The following is a 22,052-nucleotide window of genomic DNA, read 5'->3' as shown; positions in this document are numbered from 1 at the left end:
ACAAATGTGGGAGGAGGGGGCTTAACTCATGCGATCTCCTTCCAGTGTTACTCTGGCATGGCAAGCCACACCAGTCTGAGGTGGGGGGGCTGGGGGTCCGAGGTTAGTACACAGCGCTTGTGGTCATCTGTCCTCAACCGCCACCCCAACTCCACCCGGCCTGGAACTGACCCAGACACCTCGCCCTCCTCCACCCGTTTCACAAACATTGCGTGACTCAGAACCAGAGGCCCTGACAATGTTTTATTTTGTGCTCCAAAGGGCCAGATGTGTGACATAGCACTCTTGACAGCCCTGGGTTATTTACAGCTCTCTACTGAGACCTCTGGGACATGGTCTGAAGTCACTGGGCCATGACAGTTAGGTAATGAAATCCAGGCAGGCAGGAAGGCTTGGTCATGGTTCAAAATGGTTATCAGGGAGCATTAAAAATTTCATTGCAAGTCTAAATCAAAACCATAGTGACAGCAGGGCCTGGACACTCTGCACAGCTGTGCCAGGCTGAGGAGAAGACAAGGACAGATGTGCTGAGGGGTGGGGCTGTGTTGAGGAGAAGGACAGATGTGCTGAGGGGTGGTATATTCAAGATCTTAATGCACAAGTATTGCTCCCCACCTGAACTATGTCATGGGATAGACTCTCACTCACCTTCTGTTCTGAACTTAATCAGGGGCTCCTTAGTAAACAGGAATAGACTGAAACATCATACCATTATGGGGTTTTCCTGGTGTGTTGACCCTAATCCCAACTAAGAGAGAGTCTTTGACATCAAAATGAAGGTTGTATGGACAAATGTTCCAGTGTATTAGGCTGTAATAGTTGAGTTGGCAGCAAAAAATATAGCAGTATTTAAAACTAAAAGTTCCAGATTTAAGTAATTTAATGACAACAATCAATCAAAGTATATTTATCAAATGCACAACAATACAGAATGCAGCAGTAGTTGCTGGCAATGAAATGTCAATGTCACCACAATATGGTTGCCAGTCACAGCTCATTGACTGTCCAGGAAAACATCGAGGCATCTCCGCTATCAGCACAAGGCATGCTGCAGACAGCGTTTGGTTGAATAGTGCCCTCTGGTGGCCGCTCTGTGTAGAACTCAATCAGTGTTCGTCTACCCACTTCTGAGGAACAATTGTCAATAAACTGCAGAAAAGATCAATTCAGAGGGAAAAAAGAAACGAGACATCCGGTGACACAGCAGCCAGTCCTTCGACATTGAGGGGCCATGACACCTCACAGTCATTCCGTGATGTGTCTTTATCAATAGTGTGATTAGAACTAGCAGCTCCTAGAAAAGGATTTAAGTAACATCTGTAAAAGGTTTAATACTGCGGAGGCGTAGCGTATTGAAGAGGAGTTTGCCAAAAGATGATGTTTTTTGCTTCTCTTCCTGCAGACTGACAGAAGGGCGGGAAAACGGATTGGCTGTGATGTCACCAGCATGGAGCAAAGCTGCGAACACAAACTGGAAACAGATGTTCAGTTTGTAAAACATCTGCAGTTGTGTCGGCATTCTCCATTGCTCTGAAATATTTCCACTCCCTTCCCTCTAAAAACCAAGGTAAGGGGGACAGAAGATGCTTTACTGGGACTCCATTTCTTGCCCTCAAGTTCCAGACGTGTGATTTCTGAAGCCCATATCTAGGGATAATGATGCAAAACCTCACGCAGGTGGACCTGCCTGCCTGCAGGCCGGACAGAGCGCACCCGAGCCAGCTGCTCCTGCACACGCCTGCCACTTTCACACCTCCTCACAACCTCACGAAACTCTGCCACGGTCTGCAGGTGTTCTCCTCTGAATTCCTCGGGTCCCTGTGAATGAGAGAGCCGGGAGGACAGACTCGGATTGCTGTGCCGTGCCAGACTCGGGGACGAGCGACGAGAGACCTTCTCACCGCTGGACTCGGAGTGATCTGAGACAGTCGTCATGTGAGCCCCGTTCCCGTCTGCAGAGCGTTGCATGAAGTCGTTTACATTGATTAAAAGCCTTATTGTTGTTGCAGTTGATGAAAAAAATGGTTTCCTGGCAACTGCTATGAAAAAGCACAAGGACGGAGCTGGCATCCCCCTAGGATCAGTGTTGACGAAAATGTGCTGGTAGGAGAGCATGAGAATGAGAAATCACGCACAGCCCTGTGTCTGCTGACTCAGCCTATTCCAGCCTTCGTGCCCAGCAGCAGCAGGAAGCTGACCAGGTGCTCCGAGAAATCCGGAGTGACTCACCAGGTCAGAATTGGATTAAAAGCCCACTTAAACCAGCAGGAAAGACATGAAGCTCCCAGGTTGGGTTGGTGGGATGTGATGGCAGGAAGGAGCATCATGGCTCAGGTGAGCCGGGTTACTCCGCACGAAACTCACACTCCCTCTCCTCACCCCCACCCCCCCCCACGCCCTCTAGCTGCCCCTTTTCCTCCCCCAAGTTTTCCCCTTGAGTGCATTCCTTGTCTCCGCATTCATTCCCACATCTCCTCACCTCTCTCCCTGTCGCTCGCAGCTGCCGGGCGGTGTGGAGGATCATGGGATGGGAATGTAGTTATTCCTTCTCACCCCAACAGCAATACTGTCCTGTCTGCAGCTCCCAGCCACCCACCTTCAGCGCCCTCGTCTACCACACAGACCTCGGGCACTAACTGTGTGCTTGTGGTTTACCACAGTCTGGACGCATCATGCCATAACTCTCTGTGCTTCACTGCGCCGTCACCATGATCTCACACCACTTACTTTGCTTTTGCTGTGCTACACTTGCCGTGCAGCACTCCTTTTAAGAACTGTTGTAATGTAGCAGAGATTGCATGACTTTGCATGAGCGTGTACTTATTGTGAGATGTTGAGTGTGAAATAAAATTTATTTTGATTTAAATAATCAAGATCCCCCCCCTCAGTGATAAAGCTGGGACGAGGGCTGTATTCGCTGTGCCGCTCAGAAAACAGGCTACAGCTGGAGATCACAGGTCTGAGAAATCACACCCACATGCGCTGCGTCCAGGCCTGAGTGCCCCTTTGTCCAAGTGGAGTGACCGGCCCCCCTACATAAGCACACATGGTTCTTTCACTTTAATTGACTTCACATGACAGAGATCATCTGATTGCAGCCTTGAGGTTTATTCCCTGCTGAAAAGAGAAGAAAAGAAACGTTTCGGCTGTGGAGCCATCTTCGGGTGTGGAAGAAGATGGCTCTTCCCTTTTCAGCATGGAATGAACCTTTACTTGTTTACTCCTGCAGGCACGTTTGTGTCACTGCCAAAGCAGGAACCTGATTCTTATTTCCAGCTGCAGTATTACTGCTTTGTGGTTCAAGGTTATGCATTTTCCTGCTGCTGATGAGACATCAGTCAGGAAAGATGCGTTTAGTCTTTTGCTGAGGCACACAGGGCTTGTGCAAGGCTGTCGAGGACCAGAGACTGCTGGCAAGCTCTCTTGCAATGCACCAAGACAAGCAAGCAGCGTCTGAAGGCTGGCTGTGTTTTAAACCAGCGGAGAAGACGTGAACGGCCTTCTAACTACCAGTGAAATTCCGTGCATATAGTAGTGTCAATGGCTGTGGTGCAAATAGGGAAGTTATTTTGGGAAGGCCCATGCACAAAAAGTGTGCCGGTTTCCAATGCTAGAAACCTAGTCTCGAAATGCAATGTTATTCTCCTATTGATGTTTAACTTACTGTCTGTACCATCTGGTACATGTGAAAGCAAATTATTACTGAGTGTGTTCACTGCAGGAACCATTTCTAACAGGAGAAGTAAATTCCCTTCAGAGGACACAGAGCTGTGACTCAGAGATCCTTTCCATTTTGTCCAAGCCGTTTTCTTTCCATTTGCCCAAATCCCCGCCAGGATGCAGAGCTGGAACAAGTAGGCTGGCCCAGGCCAGGGACACGGACAGACTGCTGGCACTGCGGTCCTGAGGCGGCTGAAAGCTGAGGAACCAAACCCTCCTCAGGTGTGAGCAGAGCAGCTTCAGGTTTCGGTCACCAAAATATAGAACTTTAAAAATACTCTAAATATTTTTAACTCATTTCAAAGGACTGAAAGGAGCCATTCAGATACATGAGAACTATTAAAGAACAGGAGCAAGAGGCCCTGGGTGTGTAAACAAGGCTGTTTAATGACCTCAACAGGCACAACTACCAAACTCCAGGAGAACTCATCCCTGTGTCAGACATCCTTTTATTGTGCAGCGAAGTGTCATTAGTTACAGAGCATTTCCTCCAAAGCAGAGCCTCCTGTCATGGACAGTTTTCATCTTGGGACGATTTATTAATTAAAGCATCAGTCACAGGCCCTCATTCCTTAAGAATGCTAGGAAACATGGTTGACTGGCTCAACTGTTCTTTTCGATTAAATGGAGTATACAGTAGTAACTCGTAGTGTAAACATGCAGTCAGTAGACAGTGCTACAGGGAAGTATTTCCTTTTTCCAATTAATCATAACTAGGTTCGGATTTAAGCCGTTTAAATTTATTGTCCTTTTTTCTAAGAAATTCGGGGGGAAGTTGATAAACAGGGCTGTTTTCAACAGAAGCGCTCTGTGGCTGTTGCTATTTTTTAGCTGCCACTGCCCCCTGGTGGTTCTTGTGAGTGGTGCAGTCTCTCCAGACCAGCCCCTCTGACCTCACTTGGCTCTGCCTGACCGTTCAAATCAAAGCAAAGCTTGAATCACTCAGCAAAGCTGACGCAGCATCGACACTTAGGAAGTGCAGGTGGAAAAAAATTCTATCTGAAACATGGAAAAATAAAAAAGTATTCCCATGTGCCTCTTGCTGTGTCTTTTACAAAGACGCAGATTTAATAACTGTTGGCTGACTGCGCTATAATGAGTGAGGGTGCGAGTGAACACAAAAGGGCCTCGGCTTCAAGAAGGGAATCACCCAGGTGAAGCAGCTCATAGCCTCCATTCAGAAAAACTTGACCTGTGAAAGAGAGACTCGCAGGAGCGAGCTCAGAGCAATGCTCCACGCCGGGCAGCTGGTAATAGGGGAACCCCAGTGAGACTAGAGGGAATCTCCAAGGTTTTAGAGGGGTCACTGCATTGTGCCTGGTCCTACACAAGGATGAGCTCATGATTTACTTTAGAAAAAGATAAGTATAAGTTATAAACTTATAAAAAGTTATATTTACGTGTGGTAAAGCACAGTGAAACCATGGTAACTCTGAGTCACCGCTGGGTGGGAGTTTAAACCAGCAAGCCCAGTTTGTTCCCAGCCCGTGCTCTCCTGGACTGTCAGGGGCTGTGCTTTAGGAGAAACTGTTGGGCTCAAAAAGCTTGATGACCACGGCCTCCTGCGGCGCGAGCCACAGTGTTTCCAGAGAGATCGCCCCGAGCCGGTCCATCCCCGAACTGGCCACAACCACGCCGCGGGGGGGCAGGCTGGCGGCCCACCCCGGCTCCAGCAGGCCCTGCCCAGGGCCGAAGTTGAGGAGCACCAGGAAACGCACACAGGCCCACGAGCGCAGGAACCCCAGCACGGAGCAGGAGGGGGAGGAGCAGACGCGGGACCTGGGGAGAGGGGCGAAGCTGCCGAAGAGCAGGGCGCCCTCCCGCGAGCGGGTGTGGCTGAGGGAGCGGAAGAGCTGCAGCTGGGAGCACCTGGCCTGCCTCCGGCCCTGCGGACGAGAAGGAAGAGCTCAGAGACCAAGCAGCTCCCCCGCCAGGCAAACCCAAACTCCCCGAGCAGAGTCTGGGTGAGCACTGGGACTGTGCCCCTCTTCTAGCGCTGATCGCGCAGGGGGACACTGCTAGGGTGACTGTGCGCTCCAGGACTCTCAGGAGCCCTCGAACCCCTGTGGCAGCAGGCCCTTGCCACTCGCCCAGGCTGTGTGTGGCAGGAGCGGATCGAAACCAGGGCCTGACTCGCTGCACCAGTGTGGTGTCCCCGCATACCTGAGCTGAAGAACTCGATCCGCAAGAAGGGTTGCACATGAGAGGAGGGCATTCAGCCCATCTAGCTCATCTGGTTTTCAGGAACACATGGATCTGACAATCTCATCCAGCCCTCCTTGAAGGACGCAATCGTATTGGCTTGAGCAACACAGACAGTTACAGTTCGCTTGTTCCAGGCTCTGTGTAAAGAAGTGCTTCCAACAGTATTTCCAGTTTTCAGTGTGATGGCCACACTTGCTGATCCCTGGTTGACGTGCGTCATCCAGTATGAGTGACAGTAGAAGATGAAAAACTCCAGACTCCACTCACCTCCACTGAATCCACCGATGGCGCCCCTGTACAATCTCCTGTTTCTCCGGATCTTGGCAGACAGCCCCAGTCCATGGCGGTGAGCCCGGCATCAGTGGTGCCGTTCTTCAGGGATGCCAGCGAGACAGAGAAAGAGGGAGGTTAGGTGATTGTCTCCTCCTCTCCACTGGGCACCATATTGAGCTCCGACTTCACCTTCGATTGGCCAAGGCCAGCCTCGTCTCCGTAGAGGACAACGGGCGTGCCGGGCAGCGTGAGGACCAGGACGGTGAGGAGTCTCTGCAGCTCCCCCGATTCGGACGCCAGCTGTCCCACTGCAGGAGCCCCCATCTGAAACACAGCCCCTCCACACAATCAGTCTGGAGCGGCTTCCCTACCACTGAGAGAACTGAGGCTTCCCAACCGTGTCACACAGCAGGTATGACGTCACGGTCCTGCCAAGCTCACCGTCCAGCCAGGCCACGGCTCCTGCGGCCTCTGCAGCACGGTCTCCACGGCGACGGCCACTTCCTGTTCGGTGAGGTTGTGCTCCGCAGTCGGCAGAAGGGGGCGCACGGTGAGATCAGCCAACGAGCTGTTTCCTGCTGGGCCTGGGTCTCCGAGCACGGACTGCACAGCGGCGTCAGCGCGCCACACCACCACGATCCTGCACGCAGCGCAGCATGGGCAGGGCTTACAGACGAGCGCATCAGCTGCACTGCCATGTGCAGAGCCAATAGGCACACACATTAAGACAATTGTCTACTTTCAAAACCACATTGTTATGAACTGCCCTTTAAAGGCAAGAGCAAAATCATAAATAAAAAATCCAGCAGCCTGGGTCAGATCACAGCAGCCGAAAGTACCTCTCGTTGTCCTCAGAGCTGAAGCGCTTCACCTCGTCTCTCCACTCCTGCAGAGTCTGCAACACAGAGGAACGTGACAACGAGCTGCCCGGCCCCCTGCTCCAGTCTCACCGGGAGCTGGGAGTAGATCATATCCTTAGGAGTAGGTAGGTAGGGTCCCCTTTTCGGGCCATAAAGGCCCAGGGGCAATGGGGGGCAAGAGCCACCATTTTTCTCAACCATCCGACACTGGAGGTGGGGGTGATGTGGTCAGCAGCACGCTCCGGCCAGCCTGTTACCCCCAGAAGGATAAACCCAGGTACCTAACCTTCCGGTTAGGAGCCGGACGCCCCCTGCTGTCTGAGCTGCCACGGCTCCATCAAGAGTGATTTAACGATTTGTTTTCTAATTTTTGAACTAGAGGACTTGAAAGTTTTCCACGCTAAACATCTTCTTTAGGGTCTGTTCCATGCTGAAAGGAAAACTGCCTCTCTCATCCTAAATCCAGAATCCCTGCATCTGCCTTGGCTCAGTCGGAGAATCATTGAAGACTTTTTCTAATCCACCACAGGAAATGAGAGAAGAACTGAAAATGGAACATGGTGTTGAAAACCACAGAAACGTGGCCCTTATTCCTGTCCATACCTGCTCTGAATAGAATGGATCCGTGTCACATATTGTGAACCCAGCCAGCCCTCTCTCCAGCCACACCCGCAGAGCCCTCTGGGGAGAGAACACAGGCAACACAACACAGCGTCAGAAAGGTGCCTCTCACAGGCCAGGACACGGCACAGATCTGAGAGAGGACCGTCTCACAGGTCAGGACACGGCACAGGTCCGAGAGAGGACCATCTCACAGGCCAGGACACGGCACAGCAGAGGCCTGAGAGAGGACCGTCTCACAGGCCAGGACACAGCACAGGCCTGAGAGAGGACCGTCTCACAGGACAGGACACAGCACAGATCTGAGAGAGGACCGTCTCACAGGACAGGACACGGCACAGGTCCGAGAGAGGACCATCTCACAGGCAAGGACACAGCACACCACAGGCCCGAGAGAGGACCGTCTCACAGGCCAGGACACAGCACAGGCCTGAGAGAGGACCGTCTCACAGGACAGGACACAGCACAGATCTGAGAGAGGACCGTCTCACAGGACAGGACACGGCACAGGCCCGAGAGAGGACCGTCTCACAAGCCAGGACTCAGCACAGCACAGGTCCGAGAGAGGACCGTCTCACAGGCCAGGACTCAGCACAGCACAGGTCCGAGAGAGGACCGTCTCACAGGACAGGACACAGCACAGCACAGGCCCGAGAGAGGACCGTCTCACAGGCCAGGACTCAGCACAGCACAGGCCCGAGAGAGGACCGTCTCACAGGCCAGGACTCAGCACAGCACAGGCCCGAGAGAGGACCGTCTCACAAGCCAGGACTCAGCACAGCACAGGCCCGAGAGAGGACCGTCTCACAGGCCAGGACTCAGCACAGCACAGGTCCGAGAGAGGACCGTCTCACAGGACAGGACACAGCACAGCACAGGCCCGAGAGAGGACCGTCTCACAGGCCAGGACTCAGCACAGCACAGGCCCGAGAGAGGACCGTCTCACAGGCCAGGACTCAGCACAGCACAGGCCCGAGAGAGGACCGTCTCACAAGCCAGGACTCAGCACAGCACAGGCCCGAGAGAGGACCGTCTCACAGGCCAGGACTCAGCACAGCACAGGTCCGAGAGAGGACCGTCTCACAGGACAGGACACAGCACAGCACAGGTCCGAGAGAGGACCGTCTCACAGGCCAGGACACGGCACAGCACAGGTCCGAGAGAGGACCGTCTCACAGCCCAGGACACGGCACAGGTCCGAGAGAGGACCGTCTCACAGGCCAGGACACGGCACAGCACAGGCCTGAGAGAGGACCGTCTCACAGGCCAGGACACGGCACAGCACAGGCCTGAGAGAGGACCGTCTCACAGGCCAGGACACGGCACAGCACAGGTCTGAGAGAGGACCGTCTCACAGCCCAGGACACAGCACAGGCCTGAGAGAGGACCGTCTCACAGGCCAGGACACGGCACAGGCCTGAGAGAGGACCGTCTCACAGCCCAGGACACAGCACAGGCCTGAGAGAGGACCGTCTCACAGGCCAGGATACGGCACAGGTCTGAGAGAGGACCGTCTCACAGCCCAGGACACAGCACAGGCCTGAGAGAGGACCGTCTCACAGCCCAGGACACAGCACAGGCCTGAGAGAGGACCGTCTCACAGCCCAGGACACGGCACAGGCCTGAGAGAGGACCGTCTCACAGCCCAGGACACGGCACAGGCCTGATCCAGGTTCATTAGAAAGTTATATCTAACATCATGTTTTTAATAGGGGTGAAATGGCAGCTTTTCAGAGCAGTGTTAATGACAGTCCAGGTCACAGCTTTGGGATGTTAGAATCCTTATGTAGTCCAGGTATTTCCGGAGCTGTCTGTGAAGACTTCCTCCTGAATAGAGGAGGGCAGGAGGGGGACCTGTACCTCACCTTCAGAGCGCCAAGCTGCACTGGGAGCCCGTCTCTCCTGGAGTCGTCCCTCGGAATACGGGAGACGTCAGGGAGGTTGACTCCATGTGGCAGGGAGACGTTGCAGAGATCCAGCAAGACGCGCACGCCTGCACCGTAGAGAGAGAGAGTTTTTACTCCCACATGCAGCGCTGCCCCTTGTGCTCTTTGTGGGGCTCAGAGGAGACGAAGGTGTTTCCACCTGACTGGGGTTGAAAAGAGAGCTGGCTGTTCACCGTCTGGCACAGGTGAAGACGAGGTGAAATACTGCTCATTCTAAACCAGGTCATTTCTTTTTCTCCTTAAACCAAAGATTTAACAATCCAAACAATGTCTGTGTTGGACAATCATCTTCTGTGTTGTGGGTGCATGCCGGTTGCGTCTCTTCCTCGGCGCAGGTGCCCCTGTGCCACCCCGCCACCCGCGCCTACCCGCTGTGCTGCAGTGGGCCAGGAGCTCCTGGAACTGGGCCTCGGTGCCCAGAGTCCGGTTGATGTGGGTGAGGTTGGAGACGGACCCCAGCTCCCCCCGGGGCAGCAGGCCCCCGATGAGCAGGGCGTTCACACCCAGAGACCGCAGGTAGGGCAGACCATCCTGGAGGCCTGCGGGCACAAGCACAGACAGGCACAGACTGTAGCCCAGAGCTGGCGGGCAGAGGCAGTGCCTCTCCTGGTGCAGGCGGCCGCGTTACCCTTGATGTCGCCCACTCCGTCCCGGTCCGAGTCAAGGAACAGGGCGGGCTGCAGCTGGCAGAACAGCGCCCCCTGCCACCAGGGCCGCCGCGGGGCGCGGGGCCACGGGCCCTGGGCGATGGTGGCGATGGCAGCACACAGCATGGCCAGCCAGCCCAGCCAGAAGAGCAGGACCAACCGGGCCCGCCGGGCCCGCCACACCGGCCCCCCCGCCTCCCTCTCCAGCTCCACCTGGCTCAGGGGCTCCCGGCGCAGCTCCGGCGCGGCCCCGAGGAGAGGGCACCCCTCCGACACCCCCGGGCTCCCACACACAGCGCCCCCCAGAGACGCGCTGCTGCAGCCAGGTGCACCATCCGCAGGCAGGGTCATCCTGCGGGGCAAAACACAGTCAGGCCCCAGGGGCTGATCGCCACTCCAGCAGCGCAGCTCGCTCGGCTCTTCTCCCGGCGGCGCGACGGCAAGACGCTCCTTCCGCTCCGGGCGGCCGCGGCGCGACCAGCGAGCGTTGCGGTGCAACAGAGGCGCTTGTGTTGATGTACAGTGGGCGAGGGGCGACGTTGCTTGCCATGCGATGAATAAAGCAAATAGTTCAAGGTATCGATGCCTAACACTCTAATAACGCTGTTATATAGTACGACACACTTCTAATATCAGTTATTAGATTTCGTGCGGTCTTTAACACTCATTATTCGGGTAGCTTAGCGCCACGTATCTATATCATTATACATCGTGTAGATGACGGCTGTAAGTTCCGACCCTTGCAAGCGAACAGTTTTGAATGCGCGCCGCCGCCTCTGCCGCGGGTTACCTGTGTCAGACCGCTCCTGGCGCGCGGTCCCGCGACTCCCGACCTCCTTTAATGCGGTCAGACATCCCATATCGACCAATAACGTTCGTGTGGGCGTTTTTTTCCATTTGAATTCGCGTTTCCATTTAAGTACAAAAACCTCATTTGACATCAGGTACAAGCGCTGATGCCCTTACCAAGGAGTACGGTATTTCAGCGCGTCCCGCAGCGCGGTTTGAGCAGGTGGGAATTCGGCGCTCACACTGCTGCTGTAAAACGGTCGATCACAATATTTCCACTTGTCGTTTTTAAGTCTGAATGAGTTTCCAGATTAAACAGTAACAGTTTCCTGTTAACTGACGCGGTATGTTTTACTTGACTGTATGTTTTTATTGGACTCCCCTATGCTCGGGTAAGACCAGTGTTTCTTTGTGTTGCTGCTAACAGCCTGTTCTTCCAACACAGCTTTCCGTAGCTCTTGCACCAGCCGACGAACGGCATTGCTTTAGGGACAATAGCTTAGTTTACACCTTCTAGCCCTTTTAATGACCGTGCGACACCTGAGCGTGGTTACAGGTGCCCGATTCAGTCTCTCTCCTGGAAATCTGCGCGATACCGACGGCTCAGAGCGCCTGTTCCTGCCTTCGCTTGTATCGGTGCGGATGAGGAGCCCACAGTTCCTGTGGGTTCAAACTGGCTTCTCGGTGTAGTTCATGTGTTTGCTTGGCATTTCAGTCGTGTAAAGCATTCCCGCTACCAACACAGCACAAACTGTACCGCTACAAGTTGTCTTTACGTAAGACAGGGAGGGGAACTCGAAAGGGAGCCCACAAAAAGCCTTGAGCATCTTCCGTCCTGACGCGTTTCATAGAAATCATTTCAGTGGAAGAGAAGATTCAAGGGTCTCCGAATCGGATTTTCAGGGGTACGACACCGGAAACAAAAGGCGACTTTTTCAGTCTTCTAACTGCCTGAAAACCTTTCACACACTGAGGATCGGGTGTAAACTTACTCTGGTAAAATGGTTGGATCGGGAAGTTGCGCGATTATGTGAAAGAACGAAATGTAAAACTAATTAAATCTGTCTTCGGTGCTAAACGCGATGGGTTCGCCTCCATCAGTGATCAGGAATTCAGCTTAATTCAGTCTGTATTCACACCCTTACACACTGTGGAGGCAGTCAAATGGACAGAACAGTGATGGATGCAGTTCTTCACTTGGACAGTCAGTAATGCAACTCAATAAAATGAGCGGCAGAGCAGACAAACGCCACAGCTTTGAAAGTTTGATTAGGTGCAGAAGCTAGAAGAAAACAGGGCAGAGTCCCCTCTTTCTGGAGATGTGAGAGTGTGCACAGGTCTCGGTGTCGTCTGCCAGGCTTTCATCAGAACCGCAGAGCACTGCAAGCAGTTTCAGGTAATTACCTGAGCCACTAGGAAACAATGACATTTACCTTGGATTTCCTTGCTTCCTGTAGCTGGGTTTTCCTCTTGGTCCTTTCTGCTCTGGTGCTGGTCTCCTTCTCCCCCGCTCTTGCTGTTCCCAGCACTGGTCCTCCCTCTGGCCTCAAAGTGGTGGCCGGTTGAATTTACACAGAGCTGCAACCTGCAGCCACACCCCTGTGATACATTCTGGAGCTGCTGTCTCCGTCCAGCACGAGCGCAGAGAGAGAGCCTGTGATAGTCCAGCTGGAGGTCTTGCTCTTGCTGGGGCCTGCAGCAGCTGCTCACACAGAGGCTCGGGTTATGGGAACTGCTCAAAAATAAACAGGGGTCAGCAGGCATTTACCCGCTGTCCTGAGATGTGGGAGCGGGGTGAGACGGGGGCAGGGTGAGACAGGAGTGGGTGCCACTTTCTTTACTGCTCGTAAGGGCCCTTACTCCAGTGTGGACTGCACCTGGCCAAGGGTTTAGATCTGAGTGACCAGGAGACTCTTCAAGACTTCAGTTCACTCTGGAGAAGACAAACGCACACTGGCGCAGTCCTTGGGCACGGACGATATTCTGATGAAGAAGTGTGTTTCTTTGGCCTTGTTTCTTTGAATTTCTGAGTTTTTCTTCTTGCTGAATTCACTCACTTCCCTCCTATCCTGTAGTACTTGTTTCTGGTCCCACTTGTGTCACTTTCTAAAGCGCGTTAGACAGTTTACTGCCAGAATCCTGGGCTGAGGTGTGACCCCTTGTGAAATACTTCAGCTCTCAGAAGAAAGAGACACCGCAGTATGTTTGTGTTCATTTATTAAAAACAAAGCACAGCTCCCAAAGGAGAAACATTAACATTACAGTGTTTGGAAGACGTGTAATTCCCGGCATGTCTGTTATACAGATTAACCAATTAACAATCTCATTCATTTTCCAAATTCGATGTAATGTAAATTGCCTGTCCTTGCCGTACAACACAGTCGAACTTTCTACAGCATGTTGTACGATTTAGAGTATGTTATTGAATATTTACGTTTTTTTCCAGTTCCAAATGATAAGGCAGCAAAGTACATTCTAAGACAAAACCAAGTAACTGGTTGTGGACCTGCAGGCATGAAGGTCCTGTGTCTGTTGTCACTTGCGTCTAGTCATGTGAACAAGGGGTTAGGTCTTCAGATTCAACAAAGAAGAAACTGTTAGAAGCAACAGTTTGTTCCCTGTCAATAGCCTTGCTTCTTTGCAGATAAATATTTCTCAGAAGCTTAGAAAACCCTCCATTTTCAATGTCCCTGCAGACTCGGAGGCCTGTGGGCCTGTGTCAAGAGCCTCTCTCTCAGTGCAGAGTGACTGCGCCGCTGTGACCTGCTCTGTGTCAGATCACGCCCTCTGACCCTGTGTGGCTGTGGTATTCATTATTACAGGTTGGGAAGAGACACTAACATTGCTCAGCGCCCGATGTGAAGACTGGATATTGTGTTGCTATTTTCTATGCATCTAAAACATAAATGTGGAAAATTGCAACGCCTGGCTGCAGAGGGCCTGGGGTCTGCAATGAGCCATGCATGGTTAAACCCAATTTAATCATTTTGTTTTTGTGGCCTCACTAAGTACATTGCACCAGTCACAATGTTATTGAGACACATTTGCAGAGTCCCACAGCACTTGTAATTACTTGTCAGGTGCTCAAATCATCTCCATTCCTCCTAAGAAGAGAGAACCTCATTTTGAAACAGGCGTAAGCATTTTAGCCTGCTGATTACCCCAATCCTCTCCTCCTTTTTGCTTTGTTTAAATCTTCATGGAGGGTACAGGTAAAATCCATATTCCAGCTTTTCCTTTCCTTGTTTGTTTGCTTTTTGCTGTGACCACAGTAAGTTTTTAATTCCATTTATCTTTGCAAAGAGAGCAGAGTTTGAGGTCACTTCCTTGGAGATTTTTTCAGGCTTCAGACTTTGCTTTTCTGTGGGAACTGCCTGCTAATTGGAGTCCTCTGATCCGCTGTGGAACTGGAATGACAGGAGAGGGAGAGACAGTGGTGTCGGTCTGCGGTGAGGGACAGAGGGAGAGACAGTGGTGTCGGTCTGCGGTGAGGGACAGAGGGAGAGACAGTGGTGTCGGTCTGCGGTGAGGGGACAGAGGGAGAGACAGTGGTGTCGGTCTGCGGTGAGGGGACAGAGGGAGAGACAGTGGTGTCGGTCTGCGGTGAGGGACAGAGGGAGAGACAGTGGTGTCGGTCTGCGGTGAGGGACAGAGGGAGAGACAGTGGTGTCGGTCTGCGGTGAGGGGACAGAGGGGGAGACAGTGGTGTCGGTCTGCGGTGAGGGACAGAGGGAGAGACAGTGGTGTCGGTCTGCGGTGAGGGACAGAGGGAGAGACAGTGGTGTCGGTCTGCGGTGAGGGACAGAGGGAGAGACAGTGGTGTCGGTCTGCGGTGAGGGACAGAGGGAGAGACAGTGGTGTCGGTCTGCGGTGAGGGACAGAGGGAGAGACAGTGGTGTCGGTCTGCGGTGAGGGGACAGAGGGGGAGACAGTGGTGTCGGTCTGCGGTGAGGGACAGAGGGAGAGACAGTGGTGTCGGTCTGCGGTGAGGGACAGAGGGAGAGACAGTGGTGTCGGTCTGCGGTGAGGGACAGAGGGAGAGACAGTGGTGTCGGTCTGCGGTGAGGGACAGAGGGAGAGACAGTGGTGTCGGTCTGCGGTGAGGGGACAGAGGGAGAGACAGTGGTGTCGGTCTGCGGTGAGGGGACAGAGGGAGAGACAGTGGTGTCGGTCTGCGGTGAGGGACAGAGGGAGAGACAGTGGTGTCGGTCTGCGGTGAGGGACAGAGGGAGAGACAGTGGTGTCGGTCTGCGGTGAGGGGACAGAGGGGGAGACAGTGGTGTCGGTCTGCGGTGAGGGACAGAGGGAGAGACAGTGGTGTCGGTCTGCGGTGAGGGACAGAGGGAGAGACAGTGGTGTCGGTCTGCGGTGAGGGACAGAGGGAGAGACAGTGGTGTCGGTCTGCGGTGAGGGGACAGAGGGGGAGACAGTGGTGTCGGTCTGCGGTGAGGGACAGAGGGAGAGACAGTGGTGTCGGTCTGCGGTGAGGGACAGAGGGAGAGACAGTGGTGTCAGTGTCCTCAGGTTGTTCTCTCCAGGTGAGATCCAGATGTCCAGGAGCTTACCAGCGTGTCCTTGGGTGTGTATTCTTCTCTCAGCTTGTAATAGGCAGCAGCGATGCAGTTCCTCCTGAGGGCGGAAGACAAAGCCAATCAGTCCACCCACTCACACTCCGGCCCTGCGCGGGTCCGAGCTCAGCCCCCTCTCCCCTGAGACCTCCGGCTCTGCCAGCCGCAGAGTTCCCTGCTGCTTCCTCGTCCTCCTCGACTGAGACAGAGGTCCTCATGCTTTCTGAAGCCCTGCCTTTATAGCTGTCAGTCGCATGGTTGAAAGGTGCAGAAAAGACCGTCTTCGCAGTGCAAACGCATTCACTTTCTGCTCCATCAGTACTATCTGACTAAGAACCTGCAACTTAGAAAAGCTGAAATGCATCAAACTGCAGTGCAATTGGAGTCTTATTTCCATCACTGGAATGGAGAATCCCAGTGCATCTAGACTGCGGTTTCCCCAGGCCTGGTCTCTTGCCTCTCCCCCTCTCTCCCCGGCGTGCTGCCCGACTCACTTGCTGGTGATGCCCCCTCCAGGTGGCAGCCCTGGTATCCTCTCAGATGACATGTACTTCATCACGTACAGCAGGTCTGGCAGCCCTTCCTCGTGCTGCTCCTCGAAGATATCTGCGCACAGCGGGGACACAGAGGGCAGTCAGCGCCCCCAGTAGGCAATAATCCTAATGTGCACTAGCCTTGCCCAGAGTGTTTCCAGGCAGGAATTACAGTACAGTCATGTGAACTGGCGTGTGTGTGTTTAAGTGGTGTTCTGATAACAAGCTTTTCCTCTTTACCTTCATGCCTTGCAAACATCTCACCATGGGTATGAACGTTGGACCTAATAAGATAAGATCACTTTATTAGCCCTATACAATTTCTTATATTAGGAATTTGTCTTTTCGCATACCCCAGCTTGCTCTCCATGAGACACACAGACAGACAGAGAAGCTTGGGGTCAGAGCGCAGGGTCAGCCATTGTACAGCGCCCCTGGAGCAGTTGGGGTTAAGGGCCTCGCTCAGGGGCCCAACAGAGTAGGATTCCTCTGCCGGCCGCAGGTGCAGATCCTTAGCCACAGTGCCACTGCTCCACCCTAAGTGAATGTTTAATATCTAATATATTTAATATCTAATATAATATCTTAACCCTGAGTGAAAGTTTTCCATCTGGGCTGAAGGAGCTGTCCTTCCACTGTGTGTGATTTCGTGATGGAGTTAATAAACACTCATGACACCCACAGACGTGGGTTCCCCTCTCTTACCTGCCACTCTGCTCTCCAGCAGCTCCTCCAGTTCCGCCTCGCGTTGCAGTGCCTCCGCTGACACCTGGGGGGCGCCAGGGAAGCAGATGAGCGTGATGCTGATATTGTCTTGGCTGCCCTGTAGCAGGAGGACACAGTGAGCAGAGTTACCGCAAGGAGCCGACTGCTTCAACCCTAGAGAATTAAGGCCCTTCACTTCCAGTTTTTATTGATTTAGTCATGCAGGGTGATGACTTTTTCACAAAGGAAGAGAAAGACTTGCAAGTGACTGTCACGGGAAAAGTCTTTACACAAAGGGTTGTGGAAGTATGGAACAAGCTATCAAATCATGATATTGAAGATGGTGCACTGGCTCCTTTCAGGAAATAGCTAGATGAGGTCCTCAGATCAGTTAGCTACTAATTAACAACCAAATGGGATAGACTGGCTCAACAGCCTCTTTTCATCTGTGGCCTGTCTTTAGGTTCTTAGGAAGCTCAAAGTTCTTTCTGCTCAAAGTGAGAGTGGGGTCAGCGTGAGTTCCGATATCAGCAGAATGAGACAAGGATTCCTCAAACTGCTGGCACAATAGGAAATGAGATTATTACTCTTCTCAAAACACATCAAGCCAGCCGGATACAGCGAGTCACTGATCATAGGAAAGAAATAAGAGTTTCTTTGGAATTGAATGGTTCACCAACAGCTGCAAGATTAAACACCAACATTTAACTGCCCTGAGCTGGAAGAGGTCATGCTGATGCATGGAAATGTTTTTTCAGATTTGTTCTGGACTTGATGATGTCAGTCAGCCTTAATCTCTTCCGGTTTCGTTTGTCCTAAACACTAATTAAATTAAAGGTTTACCTGGGTTTTGTGGAGGCACAAACCACCTAATTTAATTGATTATTAATTCACTGTTTAAAAACACTGTTAATCTGCCCCTGCCTGTAGATTCTGTAGATTCAATTAAAAAATCTTTTCTTTCTTTTTAGACTGACACCCTGCCCTTCTCGTCCTTGAGCAGTTCCGTGCTCTATGATGTTCAGGTCTTCCTTCCTGAAGCTTGTGTAGAGAGAACGGGGCAGATGGTGGCAGCACCTTTTCCAGTAAATTGCAGTTCTTCAAAGTAGCAGGAGTTCTCAAACTGAGAAACATTCTTTACCAGCCCAAGCTGGTTCTCGCAGCAGGCTGTCAATACAGGCAGAATGTCTTCTCAGAGAGGTGGGACCAGTATTTCAGATTCCAAGAGTTCACAAAGGGATTCAGGGTCACTGAGTACAGGAAGTCAGCTTGAAAAATGCTGTCTGAAGCCAAGGATCGATATTACAAAATAATCAAGGTGCCCTTTCTCCATTGAGAATATTTCAGCTGGTCTGTGGTGGGGCCAGTGGTTTTGTGTGTATTTTTTCCAGAGTTAGCTGGGCCATCCTCCCTGCTGTCCCACAGGCTTTTCCTTGGTCGTCATGTCTACCTGCATCTGATCTGCTGCTCCGCAAGCTGTGTGCTAGCAAATCCCTTTGAACTCTGGGAAACCGTCATTAATCCGAGCCACACGTAGACTCCCTTCCCTAATCTGCCGCCTTAGAGACAGAAATAGCCCCTCCAGATCGCTGGCCGGGCAGGATTTGGGTATTATTTGTTTGCAGTACTCTTCGAGAGACAGGCAATAGCAGTGATCGGGCTCATTCTTGGAAAAAGCAGCATTGCATTACTGCGCTGTCCTGCTTGAGGAACAGTTAACGAGAGGGACGTGGATCACAGTGCACTGGTTTAGCCTTATTGTCGCTGAGCTGTGATGATGTGTCTGTTATGTGTGCACTGTGACACCCCAGCTCTGAGGAACACACTACAGTCATTTATAATTCACTGCTTTCAGTGCCCTTCCTTACCCCAGTCTGAGGCAGACTGTCTCCGTCATGGAGATTAATGAGCCACTGAAGAGCCACATTAGTGACAGCGATTAGCCATGTCTACGTCTAAGGAAGTTAATGAGGCAATGCTGCAAATTAAGCAAAATATAAAAAAGAATATCATAAAAGACCATGCTTGGTTTTCCCCAGTAGCATACAGAAGGGGCTCCAGGGTTTTGTTGGTAACTGCTCTGCAGTTAAAGACAAGCAGCCTGTCGTTTTTCTCCCTGGTAACAGGAGAGAAGGCAAAGCAAATGTCTAGGCAACAGGAGGCTTTTCAGCCCATCTAGATCTTTCCTTGCTAGAAGCTAATTGATCTAAGGATCTCATCCAGAAAAAAGGAGTGGATCTACCGGGTAGCTTGTTCCAGAGGACCACAAACTTTTACGTACAGACAACTTTCTCTGCTGCGCTAATCTTTCTACACAGCAGGAAATCCAAGTGTGACACAGCTGGAAAGAAGTGTCAGGTGTGCCTGAGCTGAGGAACGTTCACAGTACCTGTCCGACTGGCAAGAGACTGTGGAATTAATTGGCTGTGAGCAGGGTTAGAGCCCACTGGTATCCAGTTGTGAAACTGAAAGCTTGTCTCCCTTGGGCAGTTATACATTGCTATCCTATTACCCAGCGGACATTTCCATACGTAAGTCTGAAAGGACTGCGCAAGTAGGTGTGAATTCTGCAGGCATGCATATTGCTTACCTCATGTGGGATTATGAATGCTTTCACTGCTGTGTGATTATAGAAAGTGCTGTGACTCGCCCAGCAGGCTGCCTCTTGTGTTGCGTAATTCCGCTGAGCTGAGATCTGTCATTGTGAACACAACATCTCAGGCATCACCCAAGAGAGCAGAACTGTGCTTCCAGAGAAATTCTCCCTTCGAAGTCTTTCTGGCCAAATGGTGTTTTCTCATTGCAGCTGTTTTAACTGTAAATCTGCAGCTAATCTGACCATGTGTGAAGCAGTTATCCCCATAGATCATAGTGCATGCAGGTCTGTATATTTGTAGAAAAAATGTAAACTACTGCAAATCATGAAAAATGCTTGATTGTTTCTGATGCAAATTATTTCCCAGAAATCCTCAGTTGAGTGTATTATTATCTACTAACTGGAACTGGAAATATGCAGCTCATTTTCATGTGTGCGTGCAATTCAATGTTTAACAGTTGTATTTGACGACAAAACCTTTCTGTAGTTCTAAAGTCTTGTCCCATCAAACAGACTTAAATCTAATAATTCTACAATGATGTCTCTGTATGCATTTGAAAACATGAAACAAGTGTTTCTGATACAGTTTCATTCACAATGACTTTAAAACACGCTGGAGTGTGAGAGCGGGGCAGTAACTGGTTCTGGTTCTGGTTCTGCCCGTCCCTGGGCCTGCGTCTGTGTTAACCCACGACGGTGACTTTCCTTGTGCTCCGGTGGCGGTGCTGGGGCGGGGACTGACCTTGTAGAGGCAGAGGTCGATGACCTGGCCGCACACGTCCTTGAGGTTGCTGGACAGCTGCAGCCGGCTGCGCACGAAGGCGCACAGGTCCTCGTTGCCGATGGTGTCCCAGACGCCGTCGCAGGCCAGCACCAGGAACTCGTCCCGGCAGCTGCGCTCCACCTCGTACACCTCGGGCTCCGGCGACACCAGCTGCTCGGTGGGCGCCCTCCACTGCACCTCCTTGAAGTCGAAGTCGCCCAGCGCCCGCGAGACGGCCAGCGAGCCGTTGACCCGCTGCAGGGTGACGGTGCCGCCTGCGTTCTGGATCCGCTCCCTCTCGCGCGGGTTGAAGGGCTTGTGGTCCTCGGTGTAGAAGCACACGGACCCGTCCCGACACAGCACGGCCCGCGAGTCCCCGCAGTTGATGAAGTAGACGTGCCGCGGCGAGATCATGGTGGCCACGGCGGTGGAGCCGCTGCGGTCCCAGCCCTCTCTGCGCCCCAGCCTGTGCATGTGCCTGTCGATGCTGAGGAAGCCCTCCCGGATGCCCTCCTTCACGGCCTCCTTGTCCTCGTCCGGAGTCACCGCGCCCGTGGCCAGGATGTGCTCCAGAAGGTGCCGGGAGCAGTACTGCGCCACCCTGCTGCCCGCGTGGCCGTCGTACACGGCGTAGAAGCCCCAGCCCGCCAGCTCCCCGGGCAGCTCGGGCACGCAGGCGTGCGCGTCCTCCATCTGGGCCCGCCAGCCCTGCACGCTGGCCAGGGCGAAGACGATGCCCCCCGCGGAAGGCCCCTCCTCCAGGTGTTTGTCCAGGATTGGCCTCTCCAGGTAAGGGCTGGGAAAAGCCTCCTCGTCCTCCTCCTCGTCTCTGTCCCCCACCACCCCTCCCTTGAAGAAGTACGACATCATCTTCTCCGTCTCCTTCACCAGCAGGCGTACGAAAGAGGTCATCTGGGGCATCTTCCGCTCCCAGTCCTCGCTGGGCACCCGCCTCGCCGCCAGCATGGCACCTGTCCCCCCTGCCAGTGCACTGTTCTTCCTCCTGGCCTGTGGCTGCTGCTGCTCTTCCTGTGTCCTCCTGCTCCTCTCTTCCTCCCTGCAGCACAGCAGTGGCTCTGCGCTCCCCGCGTCCTCTTCACCCGCAGCTCCAGCTCGGAGCCGCCCGATTGGCCGGCCTATTTCTGTCCCCTGGGCTGTAGTCAGGCCTCTCCCACGCTCCCTCCCTCCGGTTTTGTTCCCGTTAATCCGCGGCCTGATTAATGAGCACAGATTAATGAGAGACTTTCCCATTTGCAGGTTAAAACATACGGTGTTCCATAATCGGCTAAAAATACTTCCCAAGAAGAGATGTGTTTTGTAATCTCCATTAGACCTGCTTGCATATGGGTCACTCTGCAGGGGCCTGGCCAGGGCTCGACTTCATACGGAACCGCACAGAACCAGCTGGCCCGCTCCAGGCAGATCAGGATGAGTGTGAAAGTGATTCAAATTGTTCTTGTACCACTGATCAGTTTAGGGTTACAGATGTCAGGTTATATTCACTAAGTAATGATTGCATATGGTATACTTTATAGAACTCAAGTACTGGTGCCCCTCTGATTCGGGTAAAGTCTGCTCTAAATACTAAGATTCAGATTTACATCATTAATACAATTTTATTTTCCTGTTCCAATCAAAGAAGACTATGAGTTGAAGACAATGAGGGGAACTGATAAAAGGATTACAAATCCTCAGAGTCACCGACAGTCAACCCAGGGCACGTCTTAAGAACCAACAGTGAATCTTGAGACAGAAGACAGTAGTGAAAACTATGTAGAAGTGTATTTGAAACCAACAGCAGGAAGCACTTCTTTTCACAGAGGGTT

General features: G+C 52.5%; 2 protein-coding genes across 3 annotated transcripts; both read right to left on the bottom strand.

The window, feature by feature from the left end:
• Nucleotides 1-4,087: 4,087 nt before the first annotated feature.
• LOC102688960 (amino acid transporter heavy chain SLC3A2) lies at nt 4,088-12,813 on the bottom strand. Its single transcript, XM_015340888.2, has 10 exons — nt 12,495-12,813; nt 10,254-10,624; nt 9,994-10,164; nt 9,545-9,672; nt 7,662-7,739; nt 7,038-7,093; nt 6,640-6,838; nt 6,388-6,522; nt 6,193-6,297; nt 4,088-5,606 (listed from the first exon to the last, which is right to left on the bottom strand). Exons 2-10 carry the CDS (start codon nt 10,621-10,623, stop codon nt 5,238-5,240), a joined length of 1,611 nt encoding a protein of 536 aa, XP_015196374.2. The 5' UTR covers nt 10,624; nt 12,495-12,813; the 3' UTR covers nt 4,088-5,237.
• Nucleotides 12,814-13,270: 457 nt separating this feature from the next.
• Nucleotides 13,271-21,399, bottom strand: ppm1na (protein phosphatase, Mg2+/Mn2+ dependent, 1Na (putative)). 2 transcript variants are annotated; one of them, XM_006627706.3, is made up of 5 exons: nt 20,206-21,399; nt 16,868-16,985; nt 16,124-16,235; nt 15,627-15,690; nt 13,271-14,468 (listed from the first exon to the last, which is right to left on the bottom strand). In XM_006627706.3, the coding sequence occupies exons 1-5, from the start codon at nt 21,190-21,192 to the stop codon at nt 14,439-14,441; spliced, it is 1,311 nt and encodes a 436-aa protein (XP_006627769.3). In that variant the 5' UTR covers nt 21,193-21,399; the 3' UTR covers nt 13,271-14,438. The 2 variants fall into 2 exon arrangements, with proteins under 2 accessions (XP_006627769.3, XP_069043808.1); XM_069187707.1 differs by lacking the exon at nt 13,271-14,468 and having other exon boundaries at nt 15,573-15,690.
• Nucleotides 21,400-22,052: the final 653 nt, after the last annotated feature.

This window comes from Lepisosteus oculatus, chromosome 3 (assembly GCF_040954835.1).
Source record: "Lepisosteus oculatus isolate fLepOcu1 chromosome 3, fLepOcu1.hap2, whole genome shotgun sequence".
Taxonomy (NCBI): Eukaryota; Metazoa; Chordata; class Actinopteri; order Semionotiformes; family Lepisosteidae; genus Lepisosteus; species Lepisosteus oculatus.
The sequence above is the reverse complement of the archived record's forward strand: the minus strand, read 5'-3'. Positions and strand labels throughout refer to the sequence as shown.

Coding starts and splice junctions, on each gene's coding strand:
- LOC102688960 (XM_015340888.2), bottom strand. CDS start 10,623: ATGACCCTGCCTGCGGATGGTGCACCTGGCTGCAGCAGCGCGTCTCTG. Junction 10,165..10,253: donor CGGAGTGGGCGACATCAAGG/GTAACGCGGCCG, acceptor TTGTGCCCGCAG/GCCTCCAGGATGGTCTGCCC. Junction 6,523..6,639: donor AGCCGTGGCCTGGCTGGACG/GTGAGCTTGGCA, acceptor GCTGTGTTTCAG/ATGGGGGCTCCTGCAGTGGG.
- ppm1na (XM_069187707.1), bottom strand. CDS start 21,192: ATGCTGGCGGCGAGGCGGGTGCCCAGCGAGGACTGGGAGCGGAAGATG. Junction 16,986..20,205: donor TCGACCTCTGCCTCTACAAG/GTCAGTCCCCGC, acceptor CTCCTGCTACAG/GGCAGCCAAGACAATATCAG. Junction 15,691..16,123: donor GGAGGGGGCATCACCAGCAA/GTGAGTCGGGCA, acceptor TTCCGCCCTCAG/GAGGAACTGCATCGCTGCTG.